This window comes from Melanostigma gelatinosum (genome assembly GCF_949748355.1).
Source record: "Melanostigma gelatinosum genome assembly, chromosome: 2".
NCBI classification, from domain to species: domain Eukaryota; kingdom Metazoa; phylum Chordata; class Actinopteri; order Perciformes; family Zoarcidae; genus Melanostigma; species Melanostigma gelatinosum.
In genome coordinates this window covers 8,816,072-8,832,080 of record NC_136635.1, presented here as the reverse complement: position 1 = coordinate 8,832,080, position 16,009 = coordinate 8,816,072, and the positions used below count along the sequence as shown (strand labels likewise).

General features: G+C 42.3%; 1 protein-coding gene across 1 annotated transcript in view; it reads left to right on the top strand.

The window, feature by feature from the left end:
* mdga1 (MAM domain containing glycosylphosphatidylinositol anchor 1) overlaps positions 1-15,497 on the top strand; it is a gene marked incomplete at its 3' end in the record, with an annotated part of 179,722 nt that extends 164,225 nt beyond the window's left edge. Inside the window, exons 17-18 of the mRNA XM_079288631.1 lie at positions 9,736-9,844; positions 15,412-15,497. Coding sequence (XP_079144757.1) covers positions 9,736-9,844; positions 15,412-15,497 — 195 coding nt within the window. The remainder of the gene's footprint in view (positions 1-9,735; positions 9,845-15,411) is intronic.
* Positions 15,498-16,009: the final 512 nt, after the last annotated feature.

Genomic DNA, 16,009 nt, shown 5'->3' with positions numbered 1-16,009 from the left:
GCCATAGACCAGCCTCGGATCTCCCAAGCAGACGCCAAGTCATTCCCCCCCCCCCATGCTACGAAACCGGACCCATAGTAGCCACAGCCATCACACGGGGCCGCGGATGGGCCAGCAAGTCCATTCCTTGAACTCCCGACAACCAGCAGTCTGTTACCCAATCATCAAATGACGCTGCGACACCCGTCCGCCAAGGGCGCGTCCTCGAGGCAGCTCACATCTGGGCCACCGCCATGCCATGGCTTCTCGGTTCCCATTCCAGAAGTTTAGCCCTCCTGCAGACACCCGGCCAACATCGGTTCGGACATATCCAACGCCGTCTTTAGACCCACAAATCCCCACTCGATCTTGCCGACCAGCGCACAGGCTTATTTTGGGAGTCTGCAACGCCCGGGAGCCGCAGTGGATCCGCAGCTAAGCCTTCCCCAAACCGCACCAGGCTAAATCTCCATCAACCATTCCTCAACACTCCAAACAACCGACGAAGGCTCGCTCTGGCCGAGGTGGGGGCCTAAGCTAGTGAATTGGAGATAAACTTAGCTGAATTTCAGGAGCAGGACCACACCTCAGCCACTCGCCCACTTCCGGCCACGCGCCTATAAATACCTACCCACTCCAAGCCTCGGCACACGCGAGTTTCCGCATTCCCCACCCTCCCGCCCTCTAGTTAATGGTTATCTCCCCCCATAGTCATCATGCTCTTAGCCCATGGAGATTGGGGTCTGCAAGGCCCGGGAGCCGCAGTGGATCCGCAGCTAAGCCTTCCCCAAACCGCACCAGGCTAAATCTCCATCAACCATTCCTCAACACTCCAAACAACCGACGAAGGCTCGTTCTGGCCGAGGTGGGGGCCTAAGCTAGTGAAAGACAAGTTAATACAATAACTTTGTTAAATGCTTAAAATCCTTTCAAGGGTGCGTTTGCACAATCCGACATGAAGTATTTCATGTGTTTTAAAGCCACATTTGAAGTAGTCTTCAATGTACTCACAATACATTTCCATTTCAAATGTACAGTAACCAGTCAAAGAGCTGCTTCTGTGTTTACGTATCTCATCATTATGTCTTTTTATCATAGTTTTGACTTTCTATCTCGGAATTATGACTTTCTATCATAGTTATGACTTTCTATCTCATAACTTCGACTTTCTATCTCATAATTTCGACCATGGGGATATTTTTATTGTCAAGTCTAACTTAAAAAAAACCAAAAAAAAAAACGTGAGTTTGAGACCCCTGGTCTAAAGGTATCCCCTCTGAGAGCTAGAGACAGAACATGCCCACTCAACACAGCAGAGAGTACATATGCGCTGATAGACACACACATGACACAGATGAAAATAGAATCAGAAACACCACTCACACACACACACACACAACAAACATGCAGTGCACTTTATGCACACACTGAGCCAGGAGAGGCAGACACCAGGGAGCGCCATGTCCTTTCCACGCTGTGGCTATGCAGTGTCAAAGCAGGCAGCCCAAATATCACTCCCTCCAGGAAACACACGACACCTTCCTTCTTCTGTTACTGATGGATTTATTCGTCTTACGTGCTCTCACTCAACACCACCGTATTCAATCCACCGTCGAACTGTTTCAACACATTTCAACATACAAATAATCCGGCGTGACCATTACACAAAAAAACAAATTGACATGACGAACATACCTCGCTGGCTGCACACAACCGAGAGTTGTAGTTCCTATCAAGTAAAAACCAAACAAAAATCCATATTCATAAAAACAAGTTGCAAAAATAATAATCTGTGAACAAGCATATTAAAAAGTGACGTAAATAATATTGAACTAATGTTGAACTAATTGTTCCAGATATCACAACCTGCTGGTAATGGATAGAAATCGAACATCCGAGAAGACCAACGAGAACCGTGTACTGTGCATGATGTTTGTGAGCAAAGTGAGAGGTGTCTTAGAGACACAGAAAGATCATGTGTACGCTTTAGGGAATGACATGTGAGGTTGTGTTTGTATCGTCAATAAAGCACTTCGTGCTTCTTAAATATTCATCTCCAATATTCATCTCCTTTGTATCGTGACTCGGGTGAAGGCAGGAGAGGCATGACGGATGAATGAGGAAGGACACATACAAGAGAGGGGTAGTCTCCTTGGCAACTGACGGTTGCTGCATGCATGACTGTTATTCACTTGTGTCTCTCTTCTTTGTGTGGTCTTTATCATGTTCGCAGACATGCATGCACTTTAGTGTTTGTCCACTCCATTGCAGGGGTGTAGGAGTGTGTTTTATTATATGCAAGATATAAGATAATATACAAGATAATCTTACGAAGCTGTTGCTGTTGTTGAGAGTTTAGGTAACAAACTGAGATCACCAAGAAAGTTCATGAAATGTACTTTAGGTTTAGTCATTGAAATTCATTGATGATTTTTAACCTTTACAACAACTGTAAGAGGTATTTTAGTTTGCGCTATCTGTTTAACACTCTCTCTCACACACACACACACACACACAGACACACACACACACACACACAGCTGCTGTGTAACAAATGGAGTTCTTAAATAATGTAGAGAACATGCAGCCTTGATCCCAGCATCAGCCGGAGGAGGGGAGCTGATAAACATGCTTTGTTACTCTCTTTCTCTCCCCCTTCTCTGACTTTTCCTCCTGTCTTACTACTTTCTGTTATGTATCGAGCTCCCCAAGGGCCTGCAGAAATGAAATAAGAAGGTTGAAACCCATTTCTCTATGTCCTACATACCTGTCTGTCTCTCTTGACTTTTCTCCCTCGACCCGTCCTCCTTACTCTTTTTCAACTGTCATCACTGCCTCTCCTACCACCACCACCCTCTGTTGCTTTTATTCATCCAGCTCCCCCATTTTCTACCTGTCTATCATTCTCCCCCTCTATCTCTCTCTCTGTCTCCGGTGAGTACTGGTTTCCTCTCAATCAATAATAATGATTGAGCTGTCTGCTGTTGACAATGGGAATTACCTAACACAATTGCTATTGTTGTGTTGTTTAGCTTCTTTTCTACAAGTTGAAATTGCAACGAATGGTTCAATTAGGTTATTTTTGTCAATCTAGTGATGTTTATGGAGGATGAGATGACTGTAGATGACCAGGGATTGTGATTCGGCTGCTGCGAGGCTAAGGATTGGTTTAGGCATTGCTGTGTTTTCACAAGTAAATGATGCAAGCCGTGGTAGCTTTTCCCAACGAAACAGTATCTGAACATTGTCAATTTCCATTGCTTTTTTACATCAATTCTAATGCAATAGAAAGAGAAAGTTGCATGAGGAATAGTCACAAATGTTTTGTCTAAATTGTTGGGCCTCCACTACGTAAATCACCTGTCACTCCTTTGAAACAGCAAAGTCACATGTGATATTGGTCGAATTAATTGACATCACATTCAACATTCCTTACACCACTTCATATGAGACTGAGTTTTCTTGCAAATCGGCAAAAGTTATGTTTATATTCAGTCTTTGCAAAGCTGTTTTTTTTTAAATATTTTTAAAAAGTGCATTGTTTACATTGATATTTGCTTGCCAGTGGTCTTCTTCTCTCTTGTCGTTATTGGCACAACTCTCAATTTTTTGCCTCTTCCAACTGTCCATCAGCGGAACAGCGTGACATCTATGGCAGAACTTGAATCGTTGGGTGCTCACTCATTGTGTGAGTACAGGATACGAACAAAGCAGGGACCCACGAATACAATCAAGGAACTACTGGTATTCAAAGGGTCCATAGCAGGGGTGTCAAACTCATTTTCACTCTGGGGCCACATCAGCATCACGGTCGCCCTCAAAGGGCCGGTTGTAAATGTAAGACGGTGTAAATGTAACTACGGTACTCCTAACATAGTTAGTTTAGTTTCCCGGGATATCTGTGACTTCCACAACACGTACTTCCAGTTGTGTGATTTCTCCTCCGCCATTGTTTCCTGTTGCTGGTGCAAAATACATTCTGGGATATTTGGCTGTCCCAAGTACAGACAAGTCACCTCCGATGCATCCCGGGTAAAATGGGCAGAGCGAGCCACATCCGGGCATTAGGGCCGTGCTTGGCTCGATGTGAACTTTGAATTGGAACAGTACTTGGGCTGAGACTGATGACGTTTCAGTACAGAGAAGTACGCATGTTGAGAAACTTGTTGGAAATCCTCTTTATGGGCTGTTGCATCTCCTGTCCACCTGTTGTGATAGTTTTAATGTCGGCACACAGACAACATGCCATCTCATCACTTCGACTTTCTATCTCATAATTTCGACCATGGGGATATTTTTATTTTCACATCTAACTTTAAATTTTTGTAAAAAAAAAAAAAAAAAAAATTATTATTTTTTTTTTTTTGCTGGCGGATTCGTGGGCCACATAAAATGACGTGGTGGGCCGGGTCCGGCCCGCGGGCCGTATGTTTGACACCCCTGGTCCATAGGGTATCTTAAATCGCTCTAGTCACTGTTCATAGAGAGTTTGCAGCTGTAGTGCAACACACATCACTTCTAAATCATAGAATTACACAGAATGATGTTACGACCAAATAACATGAAGCCAATACTCCTTTTATTTAGTATTGCAATTTCACAACGTTGGGGGACTGGCAAAAGATAGATGATGAAATAGGTCAAAATCGATGTAGCAGAAGCTTTCAGCATAGATAACCTTGCCTTAGCATTAGGGGTGTAACGGTTCACAAAACTCACGGTTGGGTTGGTACAGTGGAGCCACGGTTCGGTACGTTTCGGTACAGTAGAAAACTATAAATGCCAGAGAAATGTACTTGATTTTAAAATATATTTATTCATTACAACTAACATCATGAAGTTATTCTTTGACTTTGAACAATGATGGAACTATACCTGAGTGACCCATCTGCTGGGGTGTCTTCTTAGCAACACATAAGCATAAAAAACAAAAACTGCTCCTTAATGTTATGTAGTATTGTTACTTACATCTTGCAAAAGAGATTTTTAATCTCAATGGGACTACCTGGTTAAGTAAAGGTTTAAAAAACAAAAACGTATTCAAACGTATTCGGTTCGTCATGCGTACCGAACTGTGAGCCTCGTACCGAACACTCGTGAATTATATGCCTCCCCTTTGTATGTCAAGCTTTCAATGCGTTGTGTCCAAGCCAACATACAGGTAACCCTTATATGACATCATCAGAGTTTTTTCCTCAGGCATGACAAAGAACCACAGAAGACATCGACTTTCACAAGCAGTGGTACTCCCTTTGATCAGTAAATTAGCTTGAACATGCAGTATCATTTGTGGAGTTCCCCTTTTAGTTTCAGTGTCACCCCCTCGACATGCTAACTCTGTCTAACCTTCTCTCTCTTAGATATCTTACAAAGACATTAGGAAGTCAGGTACATGTTAAATGTCAGTTCTATTACATTCACTTCCCATCTCAAAGGCCTGTTTACCAAAGTTGGGTAATGTCCTTACCAGGGTCAATTCTAATTCTGTTGAATTGTCAAGGGATTGCTGTTTGAAACAAATGTTGTTTTGTTACACAGAGTGCAGGAGTGACTGCATAGATAAGCTCCTTTCATTTCTGCTTCATGTTGAGAGCATGTCCGTGGAGAACACAAACTTTCTAGTCCTGTGCACAGCTCACTGACTACATACACCGAAGGCCTTTGAGGTGCTGCCACTCGTCTCTGCATTTCCCGTCTCTTTGTCCTCTGTCCAACAAAAGTAAGAATGTTTTTGAGAACAGCTTCCCTTCCTGCCTCTGTGAAAGAGCTGTAGCCCAGCCGATGGCTCGCAATAATAAAGGCTTTTACTTTGAAAAAGTCAACCGATAAGGAAGCATGAGAATTTAAATAGTTTACTGCCTGCTGGCCATGAATACTCTGTGTATATTCAAGTTGTAAACTAGTCAAGTTGTAAACTCATTAACTGCAACTCTATGAGCTTTTCTGGTCTTGATCTGGGTTTATTGCATATTTAAGGGAAACTAAACCCTTTTGTTTGAGCCGCCCATACACACTGAGGAAAGAGCGTCTTCACAATGATATTGTCAATCATTATATCTGCAGCGATTACTGTTGCTGAATGTTTTTATTGTTCCATGGAACCGCCGTCTGTCTCACTTCTGCAAGCTTGCCAATCCCGTTCCTGCTTGAAATCTAAAATAATCAGTGAATTGGCCTTGAAGCCGGTTGTTCACTGAGATGTTTAAAGCACAAACTACATGGACCCATAAAATCAATCGAGTTTCAAAAAAAGAGGTAACATGTTGTTGTGGATTATTTGTGTCCCCACTCGCTCCTCTGTGGATTACCCAGAGGCCATCTGTGTTCCTTGCAGTGTTTGGTACCTGGAGGGCTTGTTGGAAACCAGGCCAACCCACATTTGTGTGCACACACTCACACTGCACCAACTCTTGCAGAGCTCTCTCTCTCTCTCTCTCTCTCTCTCTCTCTCTCTCTCTCTCTCTCTCTCTCTCTCTCTCTCTCTCTCTCTCTCTCTCTCTCTCTCTCAGAGCTGTGTCCCCTCTGGTATATGGACAGCACATCAATGGGAACATTAAAGGTTACAAGGCTCGACAAAACGACACATTCACAACTCCAACCTGACACCCTTTGATCCTGCAGACACACACACACACAAGCTGTCTTTCTCACTTTGGCTACTTCACACAGAGAAACTGTGTCACACACTGCGCACTGTTACGACAAGAAATGTGAATTTAGAGGATTCTACTTGTACTTTTTTCAAGAAGAGATTTTGCAGAAGGCCGCACTTGAACTGTCATGTAATCATGAGGCTACTAGTTGATCTCCTTTAGCTCTATGAATGTACGACACATTAACTATTACTAACCCCAAAAGACTATGTTTGCAGGATTACACTGATACATGAACTAGAAATATTTGTATGCAAGATTATGTTGACATAAAAGCCAATAATATGAACTTGACTCTTTAAGTATTGACCATAATGGCACATGCATACATTTTTCTCCCACACAGTAAACTGTGTGATGCTTCTTGAGTACTTGGTAAATGTCATCGTTAAATACCAGGCACATTAGATGTAGCAGTAGCTTGTTATGGCCCATGACCCCATGTTTACATTCCACAATCTCATGATCCTTAGTATTTACAGAGTTGTCCAAGTTATCATGTTTATTTTAGAAAAGCCTCACTTGGTTATCTACTTTTAGGTGAGGTTAAGATATAAGAAATAATGAATACTGTACCCTTTACACGTGATGTTTTTGATTGAAGAAAACATCAATAGTCAATATTAGTCCAAAAAATGTTCCATCACTGTGTATCAAACAAACTTTACGAAAAACGAACGAAAATAAGAGATATACTTCACCTCAGTACCGTACCCAGCGCGAGGCACTGTTGGCACTTGATCTGTCAGCAGTAAATATTGAAGTGAAAGGACACAGGCCTGTTTCCCTGAGCCGTGATATTGCATCGCTTTGTTCTGTGCCATTCAGTTTGATATCTTAGAGAAAGTGGTTGTGTGGTTGCGTTGCCATGTGGTAGGATGGATATTTGTGCTGTTGTTCTCTCCATATGTGTCAATGCCGGTGTTAGTCTCCGGGCTTCCCTCTCCCCCAATTATTTTTCTCATCTTGTCTAATTATCCAACAATCTGGTGTCTCTGCTACAACCCGTTTAATGCAGATGTGCTTGCAGGTGTGCAGAGGCAGGCCTGCGTAGTACCTTCTTGTTGGCTGGTTCTATTAGTTTACATAGCAAATAGGAGCTTGAGGAAGAAAGTACATCAATAAAACAGAATGAAGAAACAGCACTGTAGCGTTGATAAATGAGATGACCATGGCCTTTTGACCAATTATCCTCTTCCCCTCTACTACCCTGTACTTTCCCTCACAGCTACCTTCTGCCGAGTGAATCAAAGAAGCCTTTTTGCACAAATGAGCCGACCAGCGAAACCCATCCAGCCTGTGCTGCTGCACTTCTTTTCTTTCTTCCTCCACACCGCCCAATCAGTTTCAAGGTTCTCCTAATTATTTTATTTATACATTCAAAGAAGATCTCTCGCTCAGGGATTAAATTGGAAAGCAAGTGGGAAAGAGGTGGTGTTGCTCTTGTGTTTCCCTCCCCTTTATGAATGTAATTGATTGAGCGCTATTTGGAGGAAATTGCGAGATGCAAAGAGAGAAACAAGGGGAAAGTTATTTAGGCTTCTTGTATGCACACTTGTGCGAGTTTGTAGGGACGAGAAGAGCCAGGCTGTGTCTTCAAGTGAACCTAGGGGGAAAAAATAAGAGCTACAAAAACCGAGCCAACTAGGTGAAGGACATTTAAGGAATTATCAATTTCCACTGTCTGTCTTCATTCACCTTTAACTTGACTTTTTCGTGATAACACTGCAGGGGTGAACTGGAGAAATCACTTCACATGCACCCAGTCATGCTTCTCCTTGTCCATGGCAATGAATAGGTTATTGGTATCTGCCCCATGAATTTCTAGTTGATACTTCAAACTGATGGCTGCTGTTCGCTGTTAACGGCAAACACTTCCAGATTAAAACACAGGTAATGGAATGCCAGCAGTGCAAGACACTTTTCATTTACTCAGAACATATACGGGGTTGGGTCAGGCTTCTCTGCTTGGTATATTTACACACATGTTGACAGCAGGTCTGTTCCTCATGTTAAATACTCTGTTGATACTGTAGCGCAGCACATTTGTGTTAACAGATGGAGGTCTTAAACCGCGGCCAGTCATGCATATTTGGCACCCCTCCATGAATGCACCTGCTAGTTTTCTTGCATATGCATCTATAGGGGTATATATGCAGGTAGTATTTCCATCATCATCACATTCATACACACATTCACACCCGTTCCTGAATGTGATTGGAATACCTTGATAGTTAAGTGCCTTGCTCAGGGGCTAGATGGCAGAGATGTTGTAGTAAATATTGCTAAATGTGCGAGCCCATCCAACAATTTGAGCATGGAGCGCATTTCTGCATTAAAACACTGAACAGATCGAATGATCCCATATTACTGTTCCCCAGAAATCCCCCAGAAATGACACAGCACGCACTTTGACGATCATATTTAAAATGAAACATTGCAAAGTGCCAAAGTCTGCAGTTTAGCCAATAACAAGTACAGTCATGAGAGTTGTTGTTGTTGTTATTTTGGAGCTACAAAGTTCCATTGCTTATTTGCTCTTTTCCTCCTCGTATTCCACACAGAATACGCTCGGTTTTTTGATTAGCTGGGTGCCTTGGTACGCCACTGTAATTAGGCTGTCAGTCAAAACCAGATGGCTGGTGGCTAAGATGAGGAAGTCGCCTGGAAAGTTTTCAGATGAGTCTGCTGTTCAGTTTTGTTGTTGTGGGTCCATAAATGATTATGAGATAAGAAACTTCTAAATACTTACTGCTGATGGATTATTCTACCTGGATATTGTTATCTGCACTGCTTGTTTCGTCTGTTTTCTAGCATAATGTCCTTTTAAAAGCCAGTGCCATTTAAAAAAATAATTTGACCAGTTTGAGCTGTTTTATGTCCAATGTATGTTTCATCATCTGGCTTTTATGTATAAAAAGAACTGTGAAAACAATTTATTTAGTACTCACTGTAGTCACACTGCCAAGTTAAAAATACCTCATGATATATTAATTAAAGTCAAGTTTGTACGAGCAGGGTTTTCGACTCACTAGATATACTGTATGTCACAAACGGTATACTCACCCAGCATCTGTCTGTCTCTGTCTTTTACCCTGAACAGATTGTGTTTGAAGGAATTCGCGGCCTGAGTTTCGAGGGAGATATCGCCATCGATGACGTCTCCATCACCTTAGGGAAGTGCAAGCAGCAGAACACTGTAGCCAGCGCAGGTAAGACAGGTAAGACAGACATAAACATCCAGAGAAACACGACGAAGCAAAGTGTGATTAACTGCCGCCATCCACACACACAAATTGTTTGTGAATGCAGTTGCATTCTTAAAGGTCTAAAAAGTGTTGAGAGCAAGCATGCCAATGCAGCACTTGCTCAGAAGCCGAAACAGAGCTGAACTGAACTGAATTGATTTCAGCTGAGAAGAAATAAATTGAGGGGCAGCAGAGAGGGGGGAATTAATGTAGAGACATTATTTTCGAAGGCACAAAAGAAATCTTTACATCCTTAGTGTTGGGGAGGTGTGGGAATTTGGCGCAGAGAGAAACTGTTGTTGATGTGGGGGCTGTACGATGACAAGTGGACATCACAGGGCACCAGCATGGACGCCTCGTCGTCATTTGCGGTCCCTCTTCTGCCTCTATCGCTCTATTTACTTCACATTCCCCTCCATCTTTCCATCCTGTGAGTTTCCACACCACAGCTCCGCTGCCTCCTCCACACCCACCTTCATTTTGTCCCGTCTCTTTCCCTTCTTACCTTCTGTTCTCTATAAGCCAGCTACTCTTTATTACCTCTCACTGCTCTGGATCTGTGAAATTCTCTGTTATTTAGCCTTCAGAGAGAAAGTGTGTCATGATACAGATTTTGAGAGAAAACAAGCATGAGGCAAGGCAAGGCAAGTTTATTTGTATAGCACATTTCAACAACAAGGTAATTCAAAGTGCTTCACATAAAACCATTGAAAGCATCAAAACATAAGGCAAAAGAAAAGGGAAGGAGAATGAGATAAACAGGAGTCTCTAAGCAGTGAGGGAGAGAATGACACACCTGGATCAGACAGTGGCTAAGCATCAGTCCACCAGGAGAGTTGTTTCACTCCATTAAACTGACCACTATTTCTCCACACCCCTCATGCTGACATGCTTGACGAGTCAAACCAAGCGATCTGCCCATCAATAGAATAGCAAAATACTATTTTGCTACTTATAAATACTGTCGGTCCGACTCTGCCTTAAGGGTGGGCCAGACAGAATAACAAGTCTGGCCCAGGGAATGAGTGCATGTCCATGTAACTAGCCTAAAGGGTAAGGGTGCGGCGAGGAGATGGAGGCAGAGAAAAGGTCAAAGACAGAGAGTGACCGAAAGTATGTGTGAGTTTGTGTGCGAGAGAGAGAGAGAGAGAGAGAGAGAGAGAGAGAGAGAGACGGGTCCAAGAACTAAAAGAAGAAAGAGAATATGAAACTAAAACCTGCCAGCAGTTTAGCTGCAGTAAGAGCTGCCCTCTGCAAGCCAAGACGCACATACAAACATGCATGCGCATAAACATCATTAAATTATCATAATAGCCTTCATTGCATTCTCTCTACATGCACGACAACAGCCATTGCTGTCTGGTGAAATGGAGACGCACTCAACAGGAATCAGAATGTGTGTTCTATAGCGATGTTCATTTCTATGGTAGAATACACAACTGATCTTTGAATCGTTGTTCTGACAATTCATTTGACTTCATGTTATTTAAGCTTTAGGAACTGTACACTGGACTCACTTGTACTGAAAAGTATTTTCACCGTTTGCAGTTTGAGTAATTGGAGTTTTAATTGAATCGTGTCAATTGTGTTCATACATCCCAACGTGACAAATCACTCACAACGCTGGACTATATGAACAGCATACAACACCTGCAATTTGGGTAAGAGGATCGACCCCCTTCTAGGAATAGCAGACATGCAACAGATGTGTGAACAGAAATGTAGTGCGTTAAGAAGGACTTTACGCAGCAACACGTGGTGAGAACCTGCATGGTGCAGTTCACTTTTTCTGTTGGTAGGACCTACTACAAAGAAAACATCAGAGCCATGGAAACACCACGAAAAAGCAAAACTGAGAGAGTGAATTATTGACATCCTGCTTTTACCTTCTCAAACTCCCAGTTGTGATGCGTATGCAATCATATCACATATGCGCATGTAAAGACATTGGCGGATGGGGTGAATAATGGATGAAGGTGTAAACAGGTAGAGGAAAGCTCTTGAGCTCAGCTCTCAGAGTATATGCGCATGTGTGTCCCGCAGGTTTCGTGCAGGCAGAAACATACACTGACAGATGGGTTATAATTATGATCAGGCAGGCGACTCAGGAGTCTTTGCCACTGAAAGAAACACAAATGCGTGTTTCTTGAGTAGAGATTTTGACACCATGAAGTATGATGAGGACTGGAGGAAAATGACATTCAACTCATGTTTGCCAGGACAGGACAGATAGACAGAAAGATATACACACAGGTAGTGTTGTGTCAGTTAGTGAATACAAATGACATAGACATTTTAGTAATTAGTAAAGTAATCCATTCAATTACAAAAATAAATCTGTAAAAACAGATTCTGTATTCAAAGGCATATGAATCTGTCGGCAAAGATTTTGGTATTGTAAGCATTCTGGTTTCTATTTGTAATCTGAGTATTTGTAACCAATCACGTTTGAGCAGGTTTTGGTTGAATGCAGGTAAATAGTCCGGAATGCATTCTCGAAACCCACCGGCGACGGTGGTTTAACTTTCTGTTGGTTTAAAATGAGCTCGTAAACTGGCTACTTGAGACTCAATCGAGTCGTACATGTAAACAATGAGCAGCCCAGGAAAGGTCTTGGCCCGGATATCCGCTGGCTACAACAGAACCCCAGAAATATTGCCCCTTGCCCCCAGAGGCTTATCAGTCATCAGACCGATAGCCGATGGGTTTAGAGATTGCTTCAAGATCAAAATGTGAAAATATTGCACCTCTATACAAACAAATAGACGCAGCCCCAGAAATGTGTAAACTGTTTTCTTTCTTTTTTTTATATTTGTTTGCATTTTGTAAATGTAATAAAGCATGATTGCACATTTTTTCAAATGCCATTAGGGCAGATTATAGCACATCATTTTTTGTAATCTCGATTACATGTAACCGGTTTCTACCCAACCGCGGGCACAGGGATGCTTACAAATACACACATTTGACAATTCATTCTCACGTTTGCTTGAGGTTAACTATATGCACGCACAGGGGACTGTTATCCTCCGGTCCTCCACAGATGAAGAATGATTGTCTCTGACATGTTTGCTCCGCCTGCGTAAATCACAGAAATCTACCTGGCTCAGTTGTGTGTGTGTTCAGAGAGGAGGCGGTGGAAAATTAGCTTGTCTCCTTTCTACTGTATTTTCTTTTTACCATTTAAGGAGTTTCCTCCTCATCTCTTTATTACTCTTCTATCACATGGATCCCCTGCATCATATTGTGGGAATGTGGGAATTGTGCAAAACCAGAATTAATACAAATTAACTCTGAACTTGCTAAATCAATTTTTTGAACACATCGACACCAGGATGTAGCTCAGCCAGATCTTATAGGCATTGACGTTGACAGTTTTGGTAGTAACTTTACATGTATACCTGTGATTGTTTAGATATTGTTCAGCTTTTTGATGGTTGCAGAACAAAGAAGCAGGTTTACATGCTCAGGTTTATGTGAGTGGATTAAAATGCCTGTGCTTTCTCTGTTCTATGAAATACATGGAACCACCCATCACACATGCACACACAGCACACACATGTGCACCAACAAACACAAATACATTGTATACTCCCACAGTAATCCATTCGCTTTGTAACTCCATTTTAATTCCCTGACAGAACAACTAGATGTATGATGTATAGACCTTGATCATTTTCACACAATGACTGAAGTACACGTACATGCTCCTTTTCAAGGCCTTGTGTGGAGGGAGGGGGGGAGGGGGGGGGACATGAATAACGACGGGTTAAAGGAAAGACAGACAGACAGAGATGTAAAACACCATGTTCCAATTCAATCTGTTGCTGCAAAATACAATATAGGAATGTGTGTGTGTGTGTGTGTGTGTGTGTGTGTGTGTGTGTGTGTGTGTGTGTGTGTGTGCGCGTGTGCTACGTGCAGATCTAAGCTTTATTATAAATATCGATTTTCTGCCTGGAGGACGGACCCTTGATATGAAATCATATTGATCTTTTTCATACAATACCTACTTTTTATTTATGAAACTCTCTCTTTGAGCAGTATGTGTAATTTGTTCCTGCAATTTTTTTGCATCGTAATGCTGCTGTGTAAAAAGGAGAGAATGCATCGTATGTATGTGAAAGACGAGTGTATTTCTGCTTTTGTGTGGGACAGTAAGATTATAACGTCAATGAAAATAAATAGGAAATCTGAGATGGGTCTCATGCATCTCACTGGCAGGTTAGTCTTCAATCAGTAAAAAGGTTCTGAACAAACACACACCACATAGAAGATGTGTGTGCTGCCTCTTCTCCTGGTCATAAATAATAACAACCTGCGGACAAAATCGAAGAAAAACAATCCATCACATATTGGCGATGATGACATCATTTGTAACTTCTTTTTCTCATTAAAATCTCAACGCTGTCGCGGTGTAAGATCTCTCTGTTTCTCTTTCTTGTTTACTCATCCGCCCCTTCATTCTCGGTGCTGTCTCCCTCCACGTATTTCCTTTTCCACTCAACTCTTTCTTTCTTTTCCTGATGGTCTCTCACTTTTCTCCACGTAAAATCATAAAACACAGATCCATTTTTATACAACCCTCCTCCTGCTTTCGTCACACAAAAATAACTCAAAACTGTTTGCAACACCAGGGGATTTTTCGTTGCACATGCCTCTGCAGCCAGCCCCTGGCATAGAGACTGCCGTAGGCCAAAGTGATGAATGTATACATGCAGTTATCTACTTCGCCTGTGGTTAATGTAATGTCAAGTTTAGCCTGTTATTTATGACAGTTTATATGGGGCAAAAAATTAATATACCATGTAATATTTACACCTTTTATTCGAATAATTATATTAAATGCCCACATATTCAAAACATTTGACAGCTGTCCGTCCACAGGAGGCTTTAAAAACATGTCACAGGGTTAGTGTGAGCATCTCTGGGTTTCTATTGGCAGAAATGGAATATTATATTCACAAGTTTGTACTTCATGTTTTAGTGTTTAATCGCATGAAAACGTAGAAACGTCAAATCTACATAGGAAGCGGGTCCTTTTACAGAGACTGATGTGTTGCATCGCTTTGTTTCCACTGGAGCCCAGAACGGACAAACCAAACACTGGCTCTAGAGAGAAGTTGGCGCAGTACCTGGAGTCCAAAGTAATTCTCTGGGAACACTTGAGAAACTGCGGTAACGTGAGCTTCAGCGTGAAAAACCGTGATACTGACAGCCGCTGTCTGACTTAAAGTAGTGTTATCATGATGAAGATGGCCTTCAGGCAAACAGCATTACCACAGTGTTGCACTTGGCGTTACCATAGTCTTGGAAAGGAAGGCGTGAGCAAAGGGGTATTCATTTGGTTACAATCTGCAACACTATCACTAGATGCCACCAAATCCGACACACTGTCCCTTTAAAACAAAAAAAGGAAATTCATCATCGTGCTATAAAGCATTTTAAAGTCATGAATAAACAGCATTGCCTGTCAACAAGTGTAAAATAACAAGGCAGCTCTGTTCTTTTTTTTTTGTCTGTTTCCATAGTTCTGATCGGTGGATCACACTCGCTCCCATTGGCCAGCTGGCTGACCTTTGGCCTCTCCTGCGTCCTGTCGCTACTCTACAGATGATGAGCACTTCCTTTAACACCACCTGTCTGTAGTGACAGACACTGCCCTGACTCGCGCTCTTATACTTCTCTCTCCACCTTTCTCCCCGTCTGTCCTTGCATCCTTTCATCCTTCTTGCTTAGATAAGTGGTAACACAAAGTCTACGTCTAGTTTCTTCTCCTCTGCTTTCTTTCATCATTCCCCCCCCAGACACTCAGTATAACCAACTGACATGCATACTGTATTTAAGGTAAACATACTTAGTGATCTATGACAGTTGAACTATAGATTATCTCCGTTGTCACTCTATTCATTTGATCAGATTTACTTGATCAATGCCAGTGTGTCACTTTGTCACCTCTTCCTCTCCTCCATCAACCTTCATTTACACATGGACCCTCTCATGTATCTCCACTCCCTCGAACCACAATCCCCAACGGCCCCACCACCTTGTTCCCCAGACACACCAAAGTGTCGGACACTCAACCAAAGATGACAAAGGACCTGAGGGAATAAAAAGAGGGAACAGGGA